This window comes from Erythrolamprus reginae, chromosome 7, assembly GCF_031021105.1.
Source record: "Erythrolamprus reginae isolate rEryReg1 chromosome 7, rEryReg1.hap1, whole genome shotgun sequence".
Taxonomy (NCBI): Eukaryota; Metazoa; Chordata; class Lepidosauria; order Squamata; family Dipsadidae; genus Erythrolamprus; species Erythrolamprus reginae.
The window spans coordinates 82834896-82862237 of NC_091956.1; the positions used below are offsets into that span (position 1 = coordinate 82834896).

At 40.6% G+C, this 27342-nt stretch overlaps 1 protein-coding gene across 1 annotated transcript in view; it reads right to left on the reverse strand.

Moving 5' to 3' along the window:
- Nucleotides 1–2755: 2755 nt before the first annotated feature.
- The window catches only part of GRID2 (glutamate ionotropic receptor delta type subunit 2), a 616736-nt gene continuing 592149 nt past the window's right edge, over nt 2756–27342 (reverse strand). Inside the window, exons 14-15 of the mRNA XM_070756691.1 lie at nt 12363–12603; nt 2756–3309 (exon numbers count right to left, since the gene is read on the reverse strand). Of these exons, the coding sequence (XP_070612792.1) occupies nt 2887–3309; nt 12363–12603 (664 nt within the window). The 3' untranslated portion in view covers nt 2756–2886. The remainder of the gene's footprint in view (nt 3310–12362; nt 12604–27342) is intronic.

Sequence of the window (27342 nt, forward strand, 5' to 3'; positions counted from 1 at the left end):
TTAAATTTTTTGCTGTCATCAGCTTCTCATTCTATACAATTGGAACTCACATCAAAAATACATCTATAATTGAATATGTAATAAAGATTTAAACAAAAGCTTATTTTTCTCTCCCCGTTTCCTCTTTCTCGGAGCACTATAGGACTGCAATTTAAGGCCACACCAGTCAATCTCAACAGCCTTCTTTCTGTAAATTGGCCTCTCTTGTCCAAATATTGAGAGTATTGATTACAACAGGGCTGATTCAACTTTCACAATCTGTTTTTTTCATGCTCCCCAGAGCCGAAAATCAGACATCCCCGCAGATATGTATTTGTATTTTTAACCTAAGGAGTGATTTCCAATTTTGCAATTTAATGTAAAAGCATGATTAACCATCACCTTAAACACTGTTGAATAGCGATCGCAAAAAATAAAATAAAATCTAAATTAGTGACTTGCACAGCTTGGTACAAATGTTAAATTGCCCTGGATGATCTAATTAAAAAAGAACAGTATGAAATAAGTTCAATCAAACAATGTAAATCAAAATAGTGTTTAAAGCACCCCATCCTTGAAAAAAAAGAAAAAAAGACACTTTGCCCCATAGATCTTTCCAGATTACAATTGTTTTTACTAAAGCTTTATTAGACGAATTGCAATAGCACTGGCTGCCATTTTATAGATATATATGTGTGTGTGCGCGCGTGTGTATACATGTATATACATATATACCCTCCCACACACGCCCACTCACATATACCAAAGCATGTATATATAGAGATAGGTATATATATATGTATGTATGAGAGACTAATTTATTTAATGTTCTCTGTACATAAGAAAACAAACAACACCCCCCCCTTTAAACTCTGTACAATTCCAGAAAGATCGTGTGCACTGTTGCAGTGCAAAAAGATTTAACTGTAGTCTTTACTGGCATAGCAATGGCTTTGTGAAAAATTCTACAAAATTGCATTCTCATGTTAAATGGTCACTCCCTTCCCTTTACCACTTCTCTCCTTTTCATTTCCCCTACAAAATCTGCAAAGTTGGCCTTTGGTCCACAGTTAAAAAGGACACATCGTAGCAGAGAAGCATGGAATGGATGTCAGAGAACAGACATTATTGCAATTTTATATATATATATATATATATGTGTGTGTGGGGGGGTGTATATATATATATATACGCTGCTCAAAAAAGTAAAGGCAACACACAATATAACTCCGAGTAGATCAAACTTCTGTGAAATCAAACTGTCCACTTAGGAAGCAACACTGATCGACAATCAATGTCACGTGTTTTCAGCACATTCAACTTTGTACAGAACAAAGTATTCAACGAGAATATTTAATTCATTCAGATCTAGGATGTGTTCTTTGAGTGCTCCCTTTATTTTTTTGAGCAGTGTACATAAAATAAAACCAATTCAAAGGTATTTCAGTGAAATAACATTGTAATTTTTGATTACAGACTTCATATTTAGTTACTATATTTCAAGTGTTATGACATAATGTCGTGTAGACCAGGGATGGGCTGCTACCGTTGCGGTAGGTGATTGCGCACTGGTAGCGGCTGCCAGATTACGCAATTTGCGTGCGACCGCTCCAGTGTCAATCCTTTGGGCGCCACTACGTTTTTTCTTACATTTTTTTGTATTTTTTGCTTCTTGTGTGTATGCGCAGAAGCAAAATCTTGCGTGAGAACACTAGTGCGTGAGAGATTCCGGCGATATTTTCCTTCCGTGCATGCGTGGAAGGAAGAAAATAGCTGAAATCTCACATACATGCGTGTTCGTGTGAGATTTCGGCACATTTTTTCTTCCTGCGCATGCACAGAAGCAAAATCTCGCGAGAGAACACTAGTGCGTGAGAGATTCCGGCGATATTTTCCTTCCGTGCATGCGTGGAAGGAAGAAAATAGCCGAAATCTCACACACGTGCGTTCCCCTTATGAGATTTCGGCACATTTTTCCTGTGCATGCACGGAAGCAAAATCTCGCGAGAGAGCACTAGTGCGTGAAATATTTTGGCGATAGTTTGCTTCCATGCATGCGCGGAAGGAAGAAAATAGCCGAAATCTCACACACATGCACGTTCCCCTTATGAGATTCCGGCACATTTTTTCTTCCTGCGCATGCACAGAAGCAAAAATGCACTGGGGATGCACACATAGTAGGTGCATACACACGAGACTCCCCATGCTGTGTGCATGGCGCACCGGTAGCAGGAGGTAGGAGCAATCCACCCCCGGTGTAGACCTTCGGGTTCATTTCCAAAACAGTGCTTTGGAACACATGGGAATACAAGCATTAGCACCTGTATGAACATTTAAACACTTATCCCACCCCCACCCACGGGATCTTAAAGCAGCTACACAATGCTTAAAAAAACCTGACATGACTGTTTTACAGAATGGCAAACTGTCGTTACACTTACATCCTGGGTGCGCTCAGAAACAGCCTAATGGAATCATAATTGAAGACCGGCACAGTTGAATAACTACCAAATAGAGTTTTAGAAGGATGGCAGGCAGTTGTCCTACAGTAGCTCAGGTTGCATTTACTCCAGAGTAGTCCCACCAGCTTGGTGGTTTACAAAGTTAAGTTATAACACGTTCTAGAAAAAGGATTGCTCCAGAACCACTTTAATTTCAGCCAATGCAGCTACCCTAAAGGAACCGGGCTGGAAAAAAAACCATATCACAGCCTCACGTAGTAGAAGAGAGAAAAATGAAAAAGAGGAGGGCCAGAGGAAGGATAATGAGTTGTTACTAAGTGTTCCAGGTTTCTTTTTCTTTTTTTAAAAAAAGTTACATCCAAGTTAGTTCCGCAATATCACAGCCGCTCCTCAAAAAGGGGAGAGTCCGAAAGGAGGAAACGGTGACAAAGCAATGTCCGAAGTCTTAGATGGACGTGCCTCGGTCCGGATCGTTACCGATGTTAAGCCCTAAAGTTGGGGTGGGTTGATACGGAATCGAAGACATTGTTTTGATAGGACTTCTGAAAAACCCCCCATTGGGAGCCCTGTGCCTGAAAGGGCCAGTCCGGTGTTCCGGCACGTTGCCGAAAGAGAACCCGGAAGCAGCTTTAGCTGAAAGTGTGCGACTCAGAGTCTGGATCTGCTCCGGTATGAAAGTGGTGGTGGTGATGTGAGTGTTCCTGAAGTCACTGATTTGCTCCAGGGCTTGACGCGTGGGCAAAGTGTCAATGTCCAGGGGAGTCAAGTCAATGGAGGAAGTGGAAAACTGTTTATGGGGACTTTCATCATCTGTGCAGAGGCTGTTCACACGCCGGTGGAGGTGCTCCAGGTCAATTTCTTTGTCGTCCTGGAAGGAGCAAAGCAAGAGAGAGAAAAATAATAATTTATTTTTATTATTATTATTTTTATTATTATTATTATTATTATTTTTATTATTATTATTATTATTTTTATTATTATTATTATTATTATTATTATTATTATTATTGAAAAAGGCAATACACAAAAGTTAAAGAAGCAACAGCAACTGCCGACAGTCAGCAGAAGTAGCCTGCAGTATTGCACTCTAACCACTGTGCAACCACATTAAAAAGTATATATCAGAATGTAATGGAGACTATTGGTGTTAGATATGCAGACTGCCTTGTTATAACCAGGTCCTCTATTCAGGCGGGAAAATGGAGACTCCTGATAGGCTGAGCCATCCGACAGCTCCTTATAAAAGGGCTAGCTGTAAGACTGGCTCTCTGCTGGATCTTGTACGTAGTTAAGAGCTGCTTGTCTTGAATCCTGCCTTAAGCCTCTTCAATCACCGGACTCAACAACTGGCAACGAAGGGGGGATATTGAAGAAGGCTGACAGAAGACAACAGAGATCCAGCAGAAGGAAGGTGGCCATTTTGCACAGCAAAAAAAAGACTGCTCTTCCTCAGCCACTGCAGCCATAAGGTTCTTGACATTGCCGAGTCCCTGGCAGAGCCAACACCAGTACAGATGGTGCCATGGCAGGTGCTGCGGAACATGCTGCAACCCACTGCGCTCCAGTACCCTCCAAGGTGGTGAGACGGCATGAAATCCACCAACGATTACAGAAGGAAGGAGAGTCAATCAACCAGTACCTAGTGGCACTTCAAAAGGTCACCACACACTGTGAATTTAGGGACCTAGATGACAAATTACTAGATCAGCTGATCTATGGAGCGCAAGACCTTCGGCTGCAGCGGTGTTTACTTGCCAAGTCCAACTTGACACTGCAAACAGCCCTGAATGAAGCAACAGTGACCGAAGCATCAAAAGAGTAGACTCGCTGCATAGATGCATGGTGTCACCTGCTCCACAAAAAGCAACACTCTTGGTGCATGAAAGCTGGTGCTAAGACGACCCCTCAGATGACAGCAAGGAGGAGGTTTTCTGAATGGAATGTCACCGAGTAGCTGACTGCCTGAGGGTTGAGCCATGCTCTAGTTATGGAGGACATGCTGGTAGACGGTGCTACGGCAGAGGCACAAACCATCATCATGCATGGGGAGGGGGGGGCGTTCAAATGCTATCATTTGCAATTTGGGGTTAGTATTGGCCCAGAGAATTTTTTAATGGCATTATTAATCAAAATACCTGGGGTGGTGCCCTATTTTGACGATGTGCTAATTGTTGCTGGAAATGAAAAATCACTAATAGATAGGCTTTGCGAAGTCCTCAGCAGATTCAGGATTGCCGGACTCAAAGTTAAAAGCAGCAAGTGTCAGATTGGTGCCCCAGAGATAGAATTCCTGGGGTATTGAATAAGCCTCTTCAATCATCATACTGGCAGGCTGTTAATCATGCCAACTATCTAGAGTCATGATGGCGAACCTACAGCATTCTTCCAACATGGAGATGCCGGGGGGAAAAAAATCGCCAAAAATTGCATCATCAGGGGGTTCTCCCATGTAAGGCTTTCTCCCACAAAACTATCAGTGGCAATACCAAATTTCAACTTATTTCTTTTCTATATTTTAGAAATTGTATACCCCGAACATCCAAATCCTCACTAGCACGGTGACTCAAAATCTATTCATCATTTTGGAGTGCAATTATTTTGCATTCCTTTATTGCTACAACTGCTTATTTCTGATGGAAGTATAGATCTTCTTTAAAGTTTTGCTTGGTTTCGGGCAAGGAAGCAAAAGAGGATAATGGAGATGAAGATAAAAGGAAATAACGCAAGAGGAAATGTCGCAGAAGCTTTAGGGACAAAATTGTGTTGTTGATGAAAGGCTAAGGAAAATTTATAACAGGGAATTTGTGGGTTTTAAAGGCTACACATAAATTTCATATATCGATCGGAATAAAATGTGCCAATTCTTGGCTAATTTTGCGTGCTTTATTTTGAAGGTAATTCAGACTTGGCTGATAGGTGCATTTGAAAAAAAATGGGGTTTATAATAATGCTAGATGAAAACTAGAAGCTCTCTTGCTGAATGGAAACACAATTTTAGCCCTAAGTAGCATTATTCAATATTATTATTAATTAGAGTTGTATGCCGCCCCTCTCCGCAGACTCAAAGAACACAGTTTGAAATTAAGTTCCATTTCTGCTATAACTATAAAATGTTATTTTATTCAAAAATATGTATACATATGTAATGCTAAATATAGAATTGTTGTAACATTCTGTTTATTTATACCCAACTTACTTACAACTTACAACCTTATTATACATACTGTAGGAGAAAGATCTAATATCAGATGTTCCGTCCTGGTAAAAATGATAGCCATTTCTGCCATCTGTTTGATCAAATGTCTTAATATTACCTTCGTTTTTAAATACACCAAACTCTGTACTTTGCTTACTCCGTTTTGTTTTCAAAGCCTCCTTCTCAAAATTCAGTATAAATTAGAATATTAACCTAATCAATGAACAGTGTGCCAACTAATGGAAAACAAAAAATAAAGATAAATTTCCTGCATTGCATTTCCGTTTGTGTGTGTGTGTGTGTGTGTACACACTCCCACATACAGAAAATACATTTTCTTTCTCACTACTATTATTTTCACTGGTTGCATTGCCATTTCTACTTTTTTACCATGTCCTCAAACAGCTTAAGGAAACTAGAGCATTCTGCAGGAATTAATATGTATTAATTAAACTTTATTTGATACAGTGGGGGGGGGGGGGGTCAAATATATTAACTGCTAATTTACACTGCATTTATATACACTTTTGTTCCATCACTTTTTTCACTTCTTAGAGCCCATTTGCAGATACGGATAGAAATAAGGGTACAACAATATCTATCTTGTTTGAGACAATCCTTGATTTAGAATCATAACGGAGCCTGGAATTATAGACGTAAATTGTTGCAATCGTAAGTCAAGGCATCATATGACGAAATCCTATTTTTTATCATTTTTTTGTGGTGGTCATTCAGTGAATGCCATGGTCATTAGGCAAATCAGTGTTCCCCAATGGGCATTTTTTGCCAGAAACAGGAAGTAAACATTGTAAACTGGCAAAAAAATGTCTCAGATCAGAGGACGTATGTATGTATGTATGTATGTATGTATGTATGTATATGAACAGCCTTATTTCTTTGTATACTACCAATATGTACTTGACTACATAAATAAATAAATAAAATAAAATAAAACAAAACAAAACAAAACAGATCATAAGTAGCTTTGAGGGATGGTATCCTTGTAATTTCAAACGTTTGTTAAGCCATTGTTCATAAGTTGGGGGCTACTGTATTTAAAGATTGGGGTTTAAGATTTGCTCTTTTGGCCCAAGCACACATGTTATTATACAGAGGGATTTACCAACCAGGTTTCTGAATATGTACCAATAGCAAAACAATTCATCCACAATGACCTTAATGCTTTGAAAGGTAATATGAACTTCCGTTCTTATGATACTTCTGTTGAAGGTAATATGTGAACTGTTTTCCTAATTAAAGCACTATCATTGGCTCCAGTTAGATCAACTCTTAATTTTATCTTTTGCAGTAATATCTATTTTACCTTAAACAACCGTCCTCCATGACATTCCTATGTGGCCTTTTAAGATTAATTCGACTGCTGAACACAATCCACATTGTTTATAAGAAAATGAAACAGGCGCCTTTTAAAAGTGGTACTTGCCAAATGCCATCCCTGACCTATAGTCCACCCACTTAAGACATCAAAAGGAGATACCACTCACAGGATGGCTCGTGCCTAGCTCCACGAAATGATTGCTCCTCTTCTTTCAAATGTGCCACCGTCAACAGTAAAATATGCGGCCGTACGGACATTTAAATTATCCCCCGGGCTTCAGAGCTTACATCCTTTTGAGATTAATGGGGACGGGTCACACTTCTGTCAGAACTATTGTTATAAGGCCGTCTGCAGACACAAGCAGACATTGACTGCATGGGTTACTTTGGCTCACAACTTCACAGCTAGTTTTACAACCTTAAGGCATTTTATTTGTTTTCTTCAAATGAAAAGGCTGCATTCTGAAGTCCAGTGGGCTTGAGATAAATTGATGCAATGTATAAAGTCCACCTGGGGACTCCGGAAGATGCCAATGAATTTCAAGATGGTTAAAATGAATGCTACGAGGTTTATCCAGAAAGTAAAGTTATAAGGAACGTAGCTCTCAGGGGGAATGTTCGTGCGGGAAGTTGCCATTACTATTATTATTATTATTTTATTTATTATTTATTAGATTTGTATGCCGCCCCTCTCCGCAGACTCGGGGCGGCTCACAATAATAATAATAATAGCAATATACAATGTAACAAATCTAATATTAAAAGAAAGTATCTACACTATCATGTAACGGGAAGCCAGCAGAAGAGAACGAGCAGTGCCAGTGGTCAGTAGGTCATCGACTGGCGTTGTCGATGGGTGCTCAATATTTGTGTATGATGGGTGCCCAAGATTTTTCTCCCCGATTCTTGAGTTTTGAGAATGGGTGTGGCGTTACTGCATTGATTAACATTTGCTCTTTGGAGTATGGCGGTAAGCCCAATTTTCATCTACTGTCACTATATAGTTGAGAACACTATACAGTTTATGGCGCTTAAGGGGTGACTTGATCGAAGTGTATAAAATCATGCATGGGATAGAAAAGGTGGATAGAGAAAAATTCTTTTCTCTATCACACAATACTAGGACGAGGGGGCACCCCCTAAACCTCATAGGTAAGAAAGTGAGGACAAATCAAGGGAAATATTTCCTTACCCAGAGGGTCGTTGGTTTATGGAATTAACTTCCAGAAGAAGTCATGACAGCTGTCAGCCTGGATAGGTTCAGGATTTGACAGGATTAGGATTAGACAGATTCTTGGATGCCAAGTGTATCAGTGGTTATCGAAAGGGATGTCCATGTGCCGCCTCTATGTTGGTTGAGGCAGGCAGGATTCCCTTGAGTACCATTTGTTGGGGGTCAAGGGAAAGGGAGGGTCCTGCCTTCTCTTTCTGCTCAAGATCCCCATGGACAATTGTGTAGTAGTCTTTATTTTGTTTATTCTGTAATTTGTATGTGAATTTGCTTCATTTAGCACAATCTAGCATTTTCCTAATCACCATTTTTTCATTTGGTATATTTTTCTTTTTCCAAGTTTGTGCAAACACCAACCTTGCTGATGTTAATATATGTGTTATCAAGTAGTCTTCTTCCTTACTATGCTCTCCTCTAATTATTCCCCAAAGATACATTTCCGGTTTCATTTCCAATTGATAATTTAACATTTATTTCAACCAGTTTTGAATCCTAGACCAAATTTTTTTTGCTTCCAGACATAACCACCAAATATGATAATATGTACCTATGGCAGATTTGCATTTCCAGAACTTATTACTTATGTTTGGATAAATTTTGGCTAAACGTGCTCGAGCATAATGCCACTGATAAAACATCTTATATGTTGTGGTTAGCTCTGGCCCAGCTCCTGCCCCAAGGACTGTGGATATGGGGGAGACATCCACATGCTGTAGGCCTGTTTTGCCCCCGGTGGAATCTGCTGATTAAGGCTCCTCTGGCCCAGAAGACATGAGTGACAGGGAGGAGGAGAGTGGGGCAGACAGCTCAGAAGGAGATCAATTATCTGTCTCCTCCTTGGATTCAGAACAAGAGTTAATGATACAGCCACGCATGAGGAGAGCGATGCATAGGCAGCAACAACTGAGAGATTATTATCAAAGAAAATGAGGCCACTTGTGGTTGGGTGGGGCTGTGGTCATTAGTGAGGCTGCTATAAATAGCAGCCTGTGGGTTTGGCCATTGTGGAGGATTATCTGATCGTTGTGTTTTGTGACTGCTTTACTGACTTTGATTTTTTGTGTGCTGATTTTTCCCCGCTTTGAAACTAAACCAGAGCAAAGTGTGTGTCACTTTGTGAAAGAAGAAGGACTGTGAATTGCCTCACAGCTGCAAGATAAGTATCTCAGAACTGATAAGGGACTTGTACAAATTACCAGTTTGTTTGGAGACAAGTGCTCTTTGCTATACCAAAAGAGGGCTAGGTTTAAGTGAATTTTCATTATAAAGAACATTGTTTTGAATTTTCAAACGTGTGTGTGTTTGAAATTTGTACCTGTGAATTTTTGGGAGGATTCTACCAGAGAGCCCGACAGAACATTATGTAAATTTTCTTTATACGATACCAACGTATATCGATGAAAGGATGTTCCAAGATACTACTTCATGAAGACTTCACCCACATTTTAAATTGTCAATATTTGCAATAGCTAAATGGTTCCCCCTTCCACTCTCCCTACCTATTTCTTAAGGCTGTAAATCACAAGGGTAACGTTAGGATAAGTTTCTTCTAAACAGTAATCTCGTAAATTGATCCCTTGGCTTTCGGATACAGTCACATTCTTCTTTTGTCAGCGCCCTGATTTAGAAGCGCAGGCTCACATTTACTCTGATGAATTGCAAGGCTGCCTAAAGTGAAGGATTTAAAACAAAAACCCAGAGATATCCCTCTATAATAAGTAGGCCAGAAAAGACGTTTAAAAATAAACAATTCAGGGCTGTGAAAATTAAGCCATAATTTATACTTGACATTTTGAGGGTGATGGATTTTATAAATACATCCTGTTTCTCTCGAAAGGAAGAGGTGGTAGGAACTTTGCAAACCCAGTGAAAGCTTACTTTGAGTCTAGGACGTGGGATCTCAACCCAGTGGTGAAATCTACTTACCTTTCCTAAAGGTTTGGAAGTGCACCCTTCAATTGGGGGCCGTAAGACGAGTACTGCCTGTGGGTGCTTCAAGTGAATCTTTCTTAACCAATTTTCATTTGATCCATTAGTCAGATCCAGTAGAAGGTTGCTACTGGCACAGATAAGGACTAGTGTTGGGCGAACCCAACGAAGTTCGGGTTCAGATTCGGCACCCAAATTTTTAAAAAAGTTCGGGGTCGGCACCCGAACCTGAACTTTTGCCAAACTTTCAAGTTTGGCACTTGGGAAAGCGCCAAGAAGTGCCGCGCCCAGCTGTCACCTTCCGGAACAGTAGGGGCACTTTCCGGCGCTCTCCTGAACCCGAACGTTTGCCGAACCTCCGGGTTCAGCGTTCGGGAGACCGACGAGAAGTGCCCCGGCTGTTTCTGAAGGTGACAGCTGGGCGGCGGCGCTTCCCAGAACAGTCGGGGAGCTGTTGGCTGGTCGGGAGGCGCAAAAGGAGGCAGAGAATCCCACGAGGGAATTCCAGGGGCGGAGCTTTGATGTCACTGAGACGTCCTTCCTGGAGTCCCCGTTTCAGCCAGCCAGGAAGGACGTCTCAGTGACGTCAAAGCTCCGCCCCTGGAATCTCCTTGTGGGATTCCCCGCCTCCTTTTTTGTCTCCCGACTGGCCGACAGCTCCCTGGCTGTTTCGGAAGGTGACAGCTGGGCGGCGGCGCTTCCTGGTGCTCTCCCGAACCCGAACCTTTGCTGAACTTTTGCAAAAATTCGGGTTCAGGTTTGGCATACCGAACCGCGTAAAGTTTGGTACGAACCCGAACTTTGCAGGTTCGGTTCGCCCAACACTAATAAGGGCACCGCATTGGTAGTAAAAGTTGCACTACAGGTGCAGCTTCAGGCCTCTGGTGTGTGCATGCATTCGTCCCAGCATGTTTTTGTTTCTGCGCAAAATCTCGCAAGGGGACATGTGTGTGAGATTTCGGTGATTTGGCTCCCACGAAATCTCATGTACGTGTGTGTCCCTGTGTAAGATTTTGCTTTCTTCGCATGCACAGAAGCAAAAACACGCTGGAATGCGAGCACGCGCCGGAGACCTGAAACTGTGTGGGCAGCGCACTGATAGCAATGGTAAGTGCAATCCGCCCCTGGTCATCCAAAAAGAGCACAAAATTTCTGAATGTAGCTGATTGTAAGGGAAATGTATACAGTGGTACCTCTTGTTACGAACTTAATTCGTTCTGTGACCAGGTTCTTAAGTAGAACAGTTTGTAATTATTATTAGTATTTTATTATTAATTACTAGATTTGTGTGTCGCCCTTCTCCGAAGACTTGTGGAATCAATGTAAAAGCAAATAATGCGTGCGATTGGGGAAACCACAGGGAGGGTGGAGGCCCTGTTTCCTCCCAGGAGATCCCTAGAGAGGCCCCACGGAGGCTTCTCCCTGGCTTTTCTGGCCCTCTTTCCTCCCAGGAGATTCCTTGAGAGGCCCCACAGAGGCTTCTCCCTGCCTTTTCCGGCCCTGTTTCCTCCCAGGAGATTCCCAGAAAGGCCCCACAGAGGCTTCTCCCTGCCTTTTCCGGTTACAATTTCGGAGGCTTGGGTTTGTAAGTGGAAAATGGTTCTTGAGAAGAGGCAAAAAAATCTTGGACACCCAGTTCTTATCTAGAAAAGTTTGTAAGTAGAGGTGTTCTTAGGTAGAAGTATCATTGTATAACAATATACAGTTTAACAAACCATCCGTTGTAGGCCTTCTTTTCTTGTTCACATCTTATGAAACCGGGAAGTACAATCTTACCAGAATTCAAAACTGATTAACATTTGGTCCTGCTTTAATCAACTAAAGATAAAATTCAGTTAAGCCAATTAAGGATGCAGTCTTAGATGTAAACCCCGTGGAATTAGCAGGATTTCCTGTTGAATGGTAGGATCAGGCTGCATTGCACGTTGGTAGAAGACAGATCTTATCCAGATTAGTAATAAAATACCTAATTGCTAATACTTTACATAAATAATATGAAAGCCAATTATTATTCACTAAATGCTGGTGAACAAGATAAATCCCACGGAAATTAATTAGGATAAGTATTTCATAAGTACGACATTCTATTATTTCTTTCTCGGTGTTTTTTTTTCTCTCCAAGAGACAAATGGTTCACAGTTGGTGATTAAAATGCCATTAAAACATATCAGAAGGTGCATTTTTCTTCTCACCTCTAGTGCTATGATGAAATGGAAGGGTCTCATACCTCTTTTGAAGGAACCCGGGAGCCTTTTCGTTTATTCCACCACGTTTCCAACATGGCAATTAAGCAGGAGAGAACAATCCCAGCTGCCAGTATACAAAAAACACCTGCAAAGCTTTTAATGTCCAAGGCTCCCCCTTTATATTTGGGGTCCACAGAGGAGTGCAGATCACACTGGGAATTCTTGGGCCACCACTTATGCTTCAGGAGGTCCATGTGTCCGTTCTGCTGGAGTTCTAGAATCCTTGGAGAGAAATCACAGAGTCATGAATGAAGAAATACAGTACATGATGATTTAATTTTAATCTATTAAAGACCCAGATAATAATAATAATAATAGGATTATTTGAAAACTTGTCTGATAGTAATAACTACTACTACTACTACTAATAATAATAAGTTGTTATTATTATTATTATTAATAATAATAATAATAATAATTCCAAAGTGCAGACTCTGTAAAGAAACAGATGAAACAATCGATCACATACTCAGCTGCTGCAAAAAGATCGCACAGACTGACTACAAGCATAGACACGATGCTGTGGCACAGATGATCCACTGGAACTTGTGCCAAAACTACCATCTACCAGTGGCAAAGAAGTGGTGGGATCATAAACCCGAAAAAGTGGTTGAATGAGCAAGCAAAACTACTGTGGGACTTCCGACTTCAGACTGACCGAATTTTGAAACATAACACGCCAGACATCCTGATTGTGGAGAAAAAGAAAGTATGGATCATCGACATCGCAATCCCAGGGGACAGCAGAATTGAGAAGCAGCTAGAGAAATTAGTGAAATACGAAGATCTAAAAATCGAGCTGCAATGACTCTGGCATAAGCCCATGAAAGTGGTCCCAGTGGTACTTGGCACGCTGGGCGCAGGGCCAAAGGATCTCAGCGGATGTTTGAAAACCATCGGAATTGACAAAATCTCTTTCTGTCAATTGCAAAAGGCCGCTTTACTGGGATCGGCAAACATAATTCGCCACTACATCACGCAGTCCTAGGTGCTTAGGAAGCGCCCAACTGGTGATGAAATATGACATCCAGCATAGTCAGCTCGTTTGCTGTGTTGTATTGACATAATAATAATGATAATAATAATAATAATAATAATTATTATTATTATTATTATTTATTAGATTTGTATGCCGCCCCTCTCTGAAGACTCGGGACGGCTCACAGCAACAATACATAATACAAATCCAATAATTAAAAACAAAACAGTTAAAAACCCTTAATTTAAAAACAATCATACAACCCAAACAAACCATACATAAAACAGAGTGGCTGAGGGGAATCAATTTCCCCAAGCCTGGTGACAAAGGTGGGTTTTTAGGAGTTTGCGAAAGGCAAGGAGGGTGGGGGCAGTCCTAATCTCCGGGGGGAGTTGATTCCAGAGGGTCGGGGCCACCACAGAGAAGGCTCTTCTCCTAGTCCCACCAGACGGCATTGTTTTGTTGACGGGACCCGGAGAAGGCCAACTTTGTGGGACCTAATCGGTTGCTGGGATTCGTGCAGAACCCACAATGTTCAGTAGAATAACAGATTAGGCAAGTAGCTCAATTTTCCTTAATTGCTATAAAAGTTCAGATAATGATTAAAATGATTAAAGTATTTATGGGTGAAAACATACTATTTAATTATTTCCTATTTTAAATGTAATTAAGGGTCATACTAAAGTAGTAGAGAAAGAAGGACAATAAAAAACTATTAAGTATTCAATAAATAGTGCATAAACTTGCTACCTCCACTGCGTCGTGAAATACTTCACTGATTGCTATGTAATGTGAAGATCAATGCATTTTCTTGAGGCATGTCATGTGCCTTTGCTAGCATCACAGCATCAGAAATGGAGACAGTTGCTGTTGCAATAATCCCAAACAAAGGCAGGCTTTGTATTCTATTGATTTTAAGCACCTGCTTTAAATATGTTGAATTTAAACCAATTGAGCTGCAAGGCCCTTTAACATACTTCCGTTGGAAGTCTTTGCTTTTAATCAACGCTCACTTGTTCTAAATGGTAAGCAAATATTATATATCACACACTTATATGTACTTATAAGATTCATTGTCTGCACATTTTAAATACTTTAACAGTAATACATTTCACAGTAAACAAAAACAGGCCCCCAATGATAAAAAGGAGACTAAAGATTAAATTACGATGCAGTAAATTTATCATGTAGTAACTACAATAGCATATAAATAAGACAGGGTTAAAAGCAACCTGATCTGTAGATTCATGGTCTATGTGCAAAGTTTTAGCGCATAGGTTTTCAAGCTTGGCAACTTTAAGACTTGTGGACTTCAATTCCCAGAATTCTCCAGCCAGCTGGTCCAGCCAGCTGGCTGGAGAATTCTGGGAGTTGAAGTCCACAAGTCTTAAAGTTGCCAAGTTTGGGGACGCCTGTGAATTTAGCAGCTTTCAGAATATCAAACAACACAACACAACAAAACAAAACAAAGAGCAGAATGTCAACAGCACAGGAATGGTTCAGCTTCAACCACAACAACACAAGAGCACACAACAGATTTAAACTTAATATTAACCGCTCCAAACATGACTGTAAAAAATATGACTTCAGTAACCGAGTTCTCGAAGCGTGGAACTCATTACCGGACTCCATAGTGTCATCCCCAAACCCCCAACGCTTTACCCTTAGATTATCCACAGTTGACCTCTCCAGATTCCTAAGAGGTCAGTAAGGGGCAAGTACAAGTGCACTAGAGTGCCTTCCATCCCCTGTCCTATTGCTCTCCTATATCTCCTATACCTTTCTTCTTTTCCTATATCTCTTCTTCTATTCTTTCATTGATATGTTCTATTCCTATATCTTCTATTCTTTCTTAGATATATTTTACTATGAGTATATCTATATATTATATATTATATACTATATATTATATACAGTACTATATATTTTTACTATATTTTACTATGAGTATATCCTCTATAACCTTCATTGTGTATTTTACTATGTGTATACCCACTAAAACCCTCATTGTGTATTGGACAAAATCAATCAATCAATCAAAAATAAATAATTTTGGGAAAGCAGCCTTTTTGAAAAGGATAAATGGATTCTCAACCTCCTAATCTCTCTGAGAGAAAGAAGCCAAAACAGTTCTTCCATCTCTACCCTAGGAAGATAATTTATTAAATTTATTTGCCGCTAAACTTCCAGGGACTCTGGGCAGGATGCTCCAATCAGACAGATAGCATGCTTACTTATGCTTTAGTCATTCAAAGGCTATGTAGATTAAAACCAGCTCCATGGATGGCATTTTTTTAAAAAAAGCAACCCCCCCTGTTGGCAACCAATGTACCTTTCACAGTGTGGCTTTAACAAAGCTAAAGTGACTCTCGCTTGCCAGCAAAATGCTGCTGCATTTTGTAGCAGCTACGGTTTCTAGATGGTCTTTAAGGGCAGCCCCATATAGAGTTTCTTGTCAATGTCAATGTCAAAATAATGAAGACGTGTGGAGAGCCACAGAGATGGCGTTGGGGAAGCTAAGCGGAGGCAGATGGTTATATAAACAAAAGCATTTCCCAGGCAACAGCTACAAACAGCCGCCCCGAATCCTCAAAGAGGGGTGGCATAGAAATCTAATAAATTATTATTATTATTGTTGTTGTTATTGTTATTATTGTTGTTGTTGTTATTATTATTAGTGTGAGAAGGAATTCAGGACGACTGCTCCCTAATCCTCTGTAGTAAAAGAAGGAAAGAGATGAAAACTCAGGCTTTCCATCAGTGAAAGGCAGCAAAAGGTTTTACTACCACACTGTGGGCATGGCTTGTTTTGTGGGGGTGGCTTGCCGGCCATGTGACAAGATGGGAGTGGCGTGACGATCATGTGACTGGGGAGGGGCTTAAAGGTCATGTGGCTGGTTTAAAGGTGGCCAACTTGATGTCACTCAAGTCAAGGTTTGGGTTAGCGATAGGGTGCCTGGCCTCTCCTCGCCTCAGAGAGATACAATTTCCCTATCTATTTACTATTACTGAACATCCAAAATGTACTATTTAATTTTATGCATATATGCCATATATGTACATACATATTACACACAGGCACACAAAAATATACATTATCTACTATATAAACTGTATGTGCATGTCCATACACACACGCATGCACCACTCTTCTAAAATTATACACTTTCAAACCCATTTACTGCAATAGGAATTACAAGCTGAATAAACAAGACCTTACAGAGAACCCGCGCTCCGTAAAAGACCTTGGAATACTCATATCAAAAGACCTAAGTGCCAAAGTTTCAACCTAATCCTACGCAGCTTCTGCTCCGGTAATCTCACACTACTAACCAGAGCATACAAAACTTTCGCCAGACCAATCCTCAAGTACAGCTCATCTGTCTGGAACCTACACCGTATTTCAGGCATAAACACTCTAGGAAATGTCCAGAGATATTTTAGTAGAAGAACCCTCCACTCGCAACACAATACCCTACGAAACTAGACTTACAATCCTAGGTTTAGAAAGCTTAGAACTACATCACCTTAAACACGACCTAAGCAAAGCCCATAAAATCATCTGCTACAATGTCCTTCCTGTCAATGGCTACTTCAGCTTCAACCACAACAACACACAAGCATACAATAGGTAGAAACGTAAAGTAAACCGCACAAAATTCGACTGCAGGAAATACAACTTTAGTAACCGAGTAGTTGATGGCTGGAACTCACTAACAGACTTTGTAGTATCATTACTAACCCCCCAAACTTTATCTTTAGACTATCCACTGTTGACCTCTCCCAATTCCTAAGAGGTCTGAAAGGGGCGTGCATAAATGCACCAGTGTGTCTTCTGTTCCCTGTCCTAATCTCTCTCTCTCTCTCTCTCTCTCTCTCTCACTAGTATCATCTTCAGAGAGGGGCGGCATATAAATATAATAATAATAATAATAATAATAATAATAATAATAATAATGATGTAGTATTCTGCTATTCTTGACAAGTTTTTAGTTCAGATCTTGTTTGATCTTTGTAACATTTTTGAGACTGTCGTATGGACAGTTGGCGGAACAAAGCATTGCATGGACAGTTTTTGGAGAAGATTGAAGGCAAAGTGGATAAAGAAAGGACCTGGTCATGGCTTACAAGTGGAACACTCAAAAAGGAGACAGAAGGACTAATACTAGCGGCACAAGAACAGGCCATTAGAACAAATGCTGTCAAAGCCAGAATTGAAAAATCAACAGACGATCCAAAGTGCAGACTCTGTAAAGAAACAGATGAAACAATCGATCACATACTCAGCTGCTGCAAAAAGATCGCACAGACTGACTACAAGCATAGACATGATGCTGTGGCACAGATGATCCACTGGAACTTGTGCCGGAACTACCATTTACCAGTGGCAAAGAACTGGTGGGATCATAAGCCCGAAAAAGTGGTAGAAAATGAGCAAGTAAAACTACTGTGGGACTTCTGATTTCAGACTGACCTTATTCTGAAGCATAACACACCAGACATCCTGATTGTGGAGAAAAAGAAAGTATGGATCATTGACATCACAATCCCAGGAGACAGCAGAATTGAGGAGAAGCAGCTAGAGAAATTAGTGAAATACGAAGATCTAAAAATCGAGCTGCAACGACTCTGGCATAAGCCCGTGAAAGTGGTCCCAGTGGTACTTGGCACGCTGGGTGCAGTGCCAAAGGATCTCAGCGGACATTTGAAAACCATCGGTATGGACAAAATCTCCATCTGTCAATTGCAAAAGGCCGCTTTAATAGGATCGGCAAACATAATTCGCCGCTACATCACGCAGTCCTAGGTGCTTGGGAAGTGCCCGACTGATGATGAAATACGAAATCCAGCATAGTGATCTCATTTGCTGTGTTGTACTGACATAATAATAATAATAATGATGATGATGATGATGATGATGTATATAAACATTGTTATATCTTTGTAACAATACGTACTTGACAAAACAAACAAACAAGAAAAATAAAATAAGAAATAAAAATCCCTTAGTAAAGATTCCTCACTAAACAGTGCTTGGTTTAACTTCTGCTATTTTTGACGAGTTTTTAGTTCAGATCTTGTTTGATCTTTGTAACATTTTTGAGACTGAAATTTCTTCCTAACTGTATCGCGACAATTGGGATATTACAGGTAGGAAAAATTCCTTTCCCAGTTATCAGAAATTTGGGCAAGTGAGAGATAACAGATTCTATAATGAGGCAGTGGAAGCAGAGATGCGAAAAGAAATGATTAAATCCTTCAGTTGGGGGAAAATTATATATCAAGGCAAATTGCAGCAGCATCAAAGTGACTAGTTTGTCTAATGAGGCCAAAAGTCAGGTCACATTTGCCCCTTTGCAAAATCATGGCTGTTCTGGCAATTTAATTCAGGTGTTGAGTCAAAAGAACTAATTTGTATGCTGAGGTTTTTGAACACAGCGAGAGATTCCACCTGGTCTAGTTGGTGAACAAACTCCATTAACGTTCAAAGTGATTTGCATGAGAAGATAATAATTTTTTTTTTTTTTTTAAACCCACCTTGGAGGATAATATTAGCCCCAGAAAGCACAATTTTTCAAAAAGAGACCTCAGGCAATGTCAGCATTAATTTGGTAGTAATTCTACTCTTTGTAGTGTGTGAATTCCCCACAAGATGGCGCCCTCACCACAAAAACAGATAAGCATTTAGACATTCTCCTGTGCTCAGGAAGAATAAATAAATATTTTCCTTGTCAGGAAGCAAGCATATGAAATTAGAAGCAAGCATATACAATTAGAATATACAGAGACTCAGTTTCCAGAAGCATCACTTTAACAGGGCTATTTCAAATTGTGGAGCAATATCCCCACTCTGTCTTATTGGGATTATGTCCTCAAACATTTCAAATGCTTGCTTTGTTTTATTTTATTTATTTTATTTTATTTTATTTATTTATTTTGTCTAATACACAATGAAGGTTATAGAGGATATAGTAGAGAACAAGTACGAGATATAGGAGAGACTATAGGACAGGGGACGGAAGGCGCTTATGTATGCCCCTTACTGACCTCTTAGGAATCTAGAGAGGTCAACCGTGGATAGTCCAAGGGTAAAATGTTGGGGGTTAGGGGATGATACTACGGAGTCCGGTAATGAGTTCCACGCTTCGACAACTCTATTACTAAAGTCGTATTTTTTACAGTCAAGTTTGGAGCAGTTAATGTTAAGCTTGAATCTGTTGTGTGCTCTTGTGTTGTTGTGGTTGAAGCTGAAGTAGTCTTTGACAGGCAGGACATTGCAACATATGATCTTGTGGGCAATACTTAGATCACGTTTAAGAGTAAGGATCCAGTTGGAGTAAAATGAGAATCAGAAAGGCATGGCATGAATTAGCTGCCATTCTAGTTGGTCACAAATGTATCAGCTGGGGTTTAAGGAAGTCTGAATGCCAAGAACATAGATGGAACAAAAGAAAGCGAAAATAGAAGAAAAAAGACAGAATTTTAGCCAGAAAATTCTTTCTCCTTCAAAAGTTGAGATGCTTAAATTGAGATATAAAGTAAAAAATAAGATATAAGGTCAAAATTAAGCTTAAAACTGCATCGCCTTAAACACGACCTAAGGACAGCCCATAAAATCTTCTGCTGCAATGTCCTTCCTGTCAACGGCTACTTCAGCTTCAACCACAACAACACACAAGCACACAACAGATACAAACTTAAAGTAAACCGCGCCAAACTGCAGGAAATACGACTGTAGTAACCGAGTAGTTGATGCATGGAACTCACTACCAGAATCTGTAGCATCATCACCTAAACCCCAAAACTTTACCCTTAGACTATCCACTGTATATAGTCAATAAAATTATTTAAAAAAAACCATTTCCCCCCCTAAGGACTGGTAGTTTATGATAGCCAGCAGTTGCCTTGAATTCCATTGACTGGGTGCTCACTCGGTGGACTGGGTGCTCAAACTATAACGTTGACTTTATACGAGTTACGGAGGAGAGAAATAAGGCTGTGAGCCCGAATGACAGTCATCTTGCTTTGAGACTGCCTTCCCACTGTGTCATCTAGAGGTAAAGATTGAGCTATTATGCAAATACCAGTTATATCCGTAGCTGTAAAAGCATAGGGCAAACATCTTGCACTGATGAAATATATGTATTATGCATGCATTGACTACAGGAAAATATAGATGCCAAGCAGAGTGTAATAACATTGTGGAAAAGCTTTTATGCTGCTCAGTTTGGAGGCAAAGACGACCGTGGTCCATTAAAGTGCACGGCTTCGGAAAAAACGAAAAGGCACGTTGACCTCCAGAGGGGACTGTTCTTGTGATACGCAGTGCTAACCTGTCTGTGGTTTTTATTATAAAAGAGATATGAGAATTCCTTCCCCGAAGTAACATTCCTTTCTTCCCTTAACATTATCACACTGCCTGACACAACTCAGGGTCATTGTTCACCAACATCTAGATGGGTAGAAGGACTAAGGATGGCAAACCTATGGCACGGGTGCCACAGGTAGCATGTAGAGCCATATCTGCTGGCACCCAAGCTGTTGCCCTAGCTCAGCATCAATGTGCATGTGTGTGCCAGCCGGCTGATTTTTGGCTCACAGAGGCGCTGGGAGGGAGTTTTTGGCTTCCATAGACCTCCAGGGAAGCCTTTGGAGCCTGGGGAGAGCGAAACACTAGCGTACTGGGCCGACCAGAAGTTGGGAAACAGGCCGTTTCCAGCCTCCAGAGGGCCTCCCGAGAGCCTCCAGGGGGCGGGAGAAGCTGTTTTTGTTGGGTTTCACCACTCTAACACATGCTTACACTGTCTTAGAAACATAGAAACATACAAGACTGACAACAGAAAAAGACCTCATGGTCCATCTAGTCTGCCCTTATACTATTTCCTGTATTTTATCTTAGGATGGATATATGTTTATCCCAGGCAGGTTTAAATTCAGTGACTGTGGATTTACCAACCACGTCTGCTGGAAGTTTGTTCCAAGCATCTACTACTCTTTCAGTAAAATAATATTTTCTCACGTTGCTTTTGATCTTTCCCCCAACTAACTTCAGATTGTGTCCCCTTGTTCTTGTGTTCACTTTCCTATTAAAAACACTTCCCTCCTGGACTTTATTTAACCCTTTAACATATTTAAATGTTTCGATCATGTCCCCCCTTTTCCTTCTGTCCTCCAGACTATACAGGTGGAGTCCATGAAGTCTTTCCTGATACGTTTTATGCTTAAGACCTTCCACCATTCTTGTAGCCCGTCTTTGGACCCATTCAATTTTGTCAATATCTTTTTGTAGGTGAGGTCTCCAGAAGTGAACACCGTATTCCAAATGTGGTGTCACCAGTGCTCTATATAGCGGGATCACAATCTCTCTCTTCCTGCTTGTTATACCTCTAGCTATGCAACCAAGCATCCTACTTGCTTTTCCTACCGCCTGACCACACTGCTCACCCATTTTGAGAGTGTCAGAAATCACTACCCCTAAATCCTTCTCTTCTGAAGTTTTTGCTAACACAGAACTGCCGATACAATATTCAGATTCAGGATTCCTTTTCCCCAAGTGCATTATTTTACATTTGGAAACATTAAACTGCAGTTTCCATTGCTTTGACCAGGTTTGTCAAGAACGCCTCCAAAAATACTCACTCTATTGTTCAAGAGCTACTGTCTTTCCAAACACAAGTGTCCAAAACCTGGGTTGTTTTCACTCGTGTTGGGTTGCTTGTGGCAGCCCGAGCACTCTGCCAGCAAAAATGGTCTCGTGAGCTCCGTTTTTGGTTGGGGTGGCTTCCTGCAACGTTCTGCCAGCAAAAACAGAGCTCGGGAGGGACACCCATGGCCCTCCTGAGCTCCATTTTTGCCGGCAGAGGCACCATGGGCTAGTCTGTTGCTGTTTCCAGAACAGTCCTACAGGCCGCATTACATTAAATTATAATGAAGTATTTGCACATTGATATGAAATGAGATCTTCATTATGTTTATTGTTGGAAGAAGAATTGTGGGGGGCGGGGGAGGGGAGGACTCTTAAATGTAGCACTAGTATAATATCCCAAAGTTGCTTTTCTATTCTGCTGAGTACCACTAAAAGTCAGGCTGGAAAGATGTTTTGCAGATTGAATTCAGAAAGGATGTGCTGAAATTATGTCCGCCTATCAGCTGCCCAAAGGAGAAGATGAATAAGAGGCACGGATGTCCATTTGCTGTCCCTAAATTATATAATATCAGGAAATCATAAAAGCTGTATTTATTGCTGTTGTAGGAAACAACAATGGGTTCACTACGCTGCATAGTAAGTGGGCATAACCAGTGTTGCCAGAACCAGGGAAAATTATTGATAATTTTGAGAATGACGTCTTGCTGTGCCCGAATTACTTTTGTGCAGAAGAAGATATACTTTCTTTAAGATAATGGATATAACCTGAATACAATAACCTGTTTAGGCCTGTGCTTGTTTAATGCATCGAATACCAGGTTACATGATTATTTTGCTCAATGTTTCCCAATCTTGTTTACTTCTTCTACCTATTTTTTTGCCTTGCCTTTTTTTCTCCTGTGATGCACTGGTTGGCTCACAGCTGACCCTTCACAAGACCCTCATTTGACACACCCAAACCCGAAGCCCTTATAAACAGAAGATCCCGTAAACTCTGGTGAAGAGGTTACTTAGCCTGGTAATTAAATTTACGATTTATTAGATTTGTGTGCCGCCGCTCTCCGAAGACTTGGGGCGGCTCACAACAGCAACAATACAATACATAGAATAAAAATCCAATAGAGTTAAAAAAATGAGATTTAAAACCCATAGATATTTAAAGCAATCATTACTGCACAATCAAACCATTCTCATATATTACAGTCAGGAAAAAAGGTGGTGGTGGGGGAAGAGATAGTTATTCCCCCCATGCCTGGTGACATAGATAGGTCTTCAACATCTTGTGGAAGGTGGGAAGGGTAGGGGCAATTCGAATCTCCGGGGGGAGTTGATTCCAGAGAGCTGGGGGGGGAGTTGATTCCAGAGAGCTGGGGCCACCACAGAGAAGGCTCTTCCTCTGGGTCCCACCAAATGGCATTGTTTAGTTGATGGGACCCGGAGAAGGCCAACTCTGTGGGACCTGATTGGCCACTGAGATTCGTGCGGCAGAAGGCGGTCCCGGAGGTATTCTGGTCCGATGCCATGTAGGGCTTTATAGGTCATTACCAATACAGTGCAGGCCACGGAGTGTTGGCGAAACGTGGGCAGATCTTGGAAGCCCCATGATAGCTCTTGCGGCTGCATTCTGCACGATCTGAAGTTTCCGAACATTTTTCAAAGGAAGCCCCATGTAGAGAGCATTGCAGTAGTCAAACCTCGAGGTGATGAGGGCATGAGTGACTGTGAGCAGTGACTCCCGGTCCAAATAGGGCCGCAACTGGTGCACCAGGCAAACCTGGGCAAATGCCCCCCTCGCCACAGCTGAAAGATGGTGCTCTAATGTTAGACTAAGAGAGAGAGAGGAGAAAAATATTAAGGAAGAGATCTATGGCCCTTGCCTTAATTTTAAAACAGTACACAATAATTTTCCCGAACCATTAAAAAAAGGCAATTAGTATTTCACTGGCTCTCAAGTATTACGCTGACTAGTAGCCTTTAATATTTCTTTAACTGTGTTATGTGCTTATTATGTGCAAAAGTCAAGCACTTATTACAGAAATGTCAGGCCAGATATTTCATTATACGGAAGCTGCAGTTCAAACGAATAGATAATGGTCATTATAATCAATGCTCAGAAATACATGGGGCTGCTGAAAAAGGATTCTGCAGAGCCAGAAGCCATAATGGAAGATGAAAAGAGGAAACAGTAGGGTGACATCTTAGAGCTGTCAACACCATTCTTACACTCAATGTGATACTTAGGTTTAAAGACTGGCGGTGGTGGGAACCATGGAATTATGAAAATCCAGGGCCAATAATTCCAGCCTCGGAGTAAATTTTCAGGTTTTCCATAGTTGTACAAGCTTTAAAAAGAAAAGAAAAGTAACATAACTGCATCAGGCCACCAGTGGGTTAGTGGAGATTAACCTGGTTTAATATGTTTTTGTTTACCAGCGGGACCCAGGGGAAGAGCCTTCTCTGTGGTGGCCCCGACCCTCTGGAACCAGCTCCCCACAAAGATTAGGATTGCCCCCACCCTCCTTGCCTTTCGTAAACGTTTTAAATCTCACCTCTGCCGTCAGGCATGGGGGAACTGAGACATCTCCCCTTGCCTATGTAGTTTTATGTATGGTATGTTTGTGTGTAGCTTTTTAAATAATGGGGATTTTAGGCTTTTAATGTTAAATTGTTATTTTAGACTTTTAATATTAGATTTGTTATTGTATATTGTTTTATCACTGTTGTGAGCTGCCCCGAGTCTGCGGAGAGGGGCAGCATACAAATCTAATAAATAATAATAATAATAATAATAATCATAATCATAAATTTAAATAATGTGCCAGGAGAGACAAGTTTCACCCCCCTTTAATTCTTTAAAGAATATCTTGTAAGAAAAAAGACATAGCGATCATGTAATCAAAGAGCATTGGTGGCGCAGTGGTTAGAGTGCAGCGTTAACACAAAAACAACTTCTTAAACTCTGCCATTTGATAGCTTTGGTATCAATCTTTGAATGCAGCTTAAGACTGCCTTTAAGGAAACCCTTATGGGTGGTCTTGAAGAATCCCAAGATAATTTTCCTGCCATAGCTGTAGAATTATAACCCACTACAATGTATCCCTCATTCATGCCTCGGTGGCGCAGTGATTAGAGTGCAGTACTGCAAGCTACTTCTGCTGATCACCAGCTGCCACCAGTTTGGCCGATCGAATCTCAGTAGGCTCAAGGTTGACTCAGCCTTCCATCCTTCCAAGGTCGGTAAAATCAGGACCCAGATTGTTGGGGGCAATATTTTTACTTTCTGTAAACCACATACAGAGGGCTGTAAAGCACTGTGAAGCGGTATATAAATACTAAACACTATTGCTATGTGTCCCAGCTCTAGCCACTTGAGAATGTATGGACTTCAAATACAGTGGTACCTCTACTTACGAACTTAATTCGTTCCATGACCAGGTTCTTAATTAGAAAAGTTTGTAAGAAGAAGCAATTTTCCCATAGGAATCAATGTAAAAGCAAATAATGCGTGCAATTGGGGAAACCACAGGGAGGGTGGCGGCTCTGTTTCCTCCCAGGAGATTCCTGGAGAGGCCCCACGGAGGCTTCTCCCTGCCTTTTCCGGCTGTTTACTCCCAGGAGATTCCTAGAGAGGCCCCACAGAGGCTTCTCCCCATCTTTTCTGGTTACAGTTTAGGAGGCTCGGGTTTGTAAGTGGAAAATGGTTCTTGAGAAGAGGCAAAAAAATCTTGAACACCCGTTTCTTATCTAGAAAAGTACGTAAGTAGAGGCGTTCTTAGGTGGAGGTACCACTGTACCAGGATACCAGTGGTGGGATTCCATCTTTTCTACTACCAGTTCTGTTGCCGTGGTGTGGTGTGGTGTGGATTGGTGAGGGTCATGGCAGGGGAGGGATACCCTAAAATCTCTATTCACTCCCCACTCCAGGGGAAGGATACTGCAAAATCCCCATTTCCTCTCGATCAGCTGGGACTCGGGAGGCAGAGAATAGATGGCGGCGGTGTCAGTCAGAATTGGTATTTACAGATTCTCTAAACTACTCAAAATTTCTGCTACCGGTTCTCCAGAACGGGTCAGAACCTGATGAAACCCACCCCGAAAGGATACTTGTGTATAACAAAACCTCTGCAGAGGTTCCAGGATTGTGGTTCCAATTAAGTCTGCAAACTATTTCTTTCTTTCATGTACACTGAGAGCATATTTTCAGTATGATTGTTGAATGATTGGTTTGATAGGTTTTCTTTTAATTAGAATTATAATGATTGTTTTAATGCCTCGGAGAGGGGCAGAATACAAATATGAATGAATGAATGAACAAATAAATAAATAAATAAATATGCACCAAAGACAAATTTCTTGTGTGTCCAATCGCACTTGACCAATAAAGAATTCTATTCTGTTCCATTCCATTCCGTTCCATTCCATTCCATGCAAAATGTCTTCTGTCTCTCTCTCTCTCTCTTTTTAAAAAAAATCACTTTAGTAAATATGGCTACTAAGACAATGAAGTTCAAACTTAGGCAGTATCTCAATCATGATTTTGCAGTTATTCCATTATCATCATTAATAGAGCTACTTTAGAGATGGCATTTAGAAACTGAAAATGGAAATACCAATGCAATATTTCAACAAACTGAAACTCCAGATGCTCTATAAATGTCCATGAAATTCATGACAGTCTCTTGCATTAAAAATCTATACATATAAATAATATGCACCAGGACTGTAATCTGTTACAGTTGTCCAGAGGCAGTAGGAAAACAAACCCAAGTTGTTATCAGAGACAAGTTTGCCTTTAGCTGTTGAGCCTTTGAACATCTAATAGGCGAAAAGTAATAAGAACAAAAGTTTTAGAGAAGGATTTAGAAAATAAAAATTAAAAAACAGTTCAGTCAGGGTATCATTCCCTTTCTGTTTGAACTGCTGTGCAGTCTACAAAAATTGGACTTAAAACATTTCAGAGAACATGTGTTTTTCTAGCTTAAAAAAGCACAAGATGTATAGGAAATAAACAAAATATAATTTATAGCTTCACTAAAATCATTTACATGGAAAGACTTTTGGATGATATCTCAGTATCTTTGTTGTAATAAACACGTAATTATTAGAAAGCTCTCAAGTATGTGGAGTTAAGATAGCCTGCAGCTGAATAGAGAAGTTCAATTCCAGCTTAGCGAAGGCTCTTCTGATAAGACATGTTAAAGTATATATATATTAATTGCTTCAAGCTGCATTATGAATTTTCCTGATATTTCTCATCCTCTTATTACAACTTAAAGGCAAAACTGTAAAGGTTTTCATCAAGTAAGACCTATATTATTTAAGCTAAAAAAAAGAG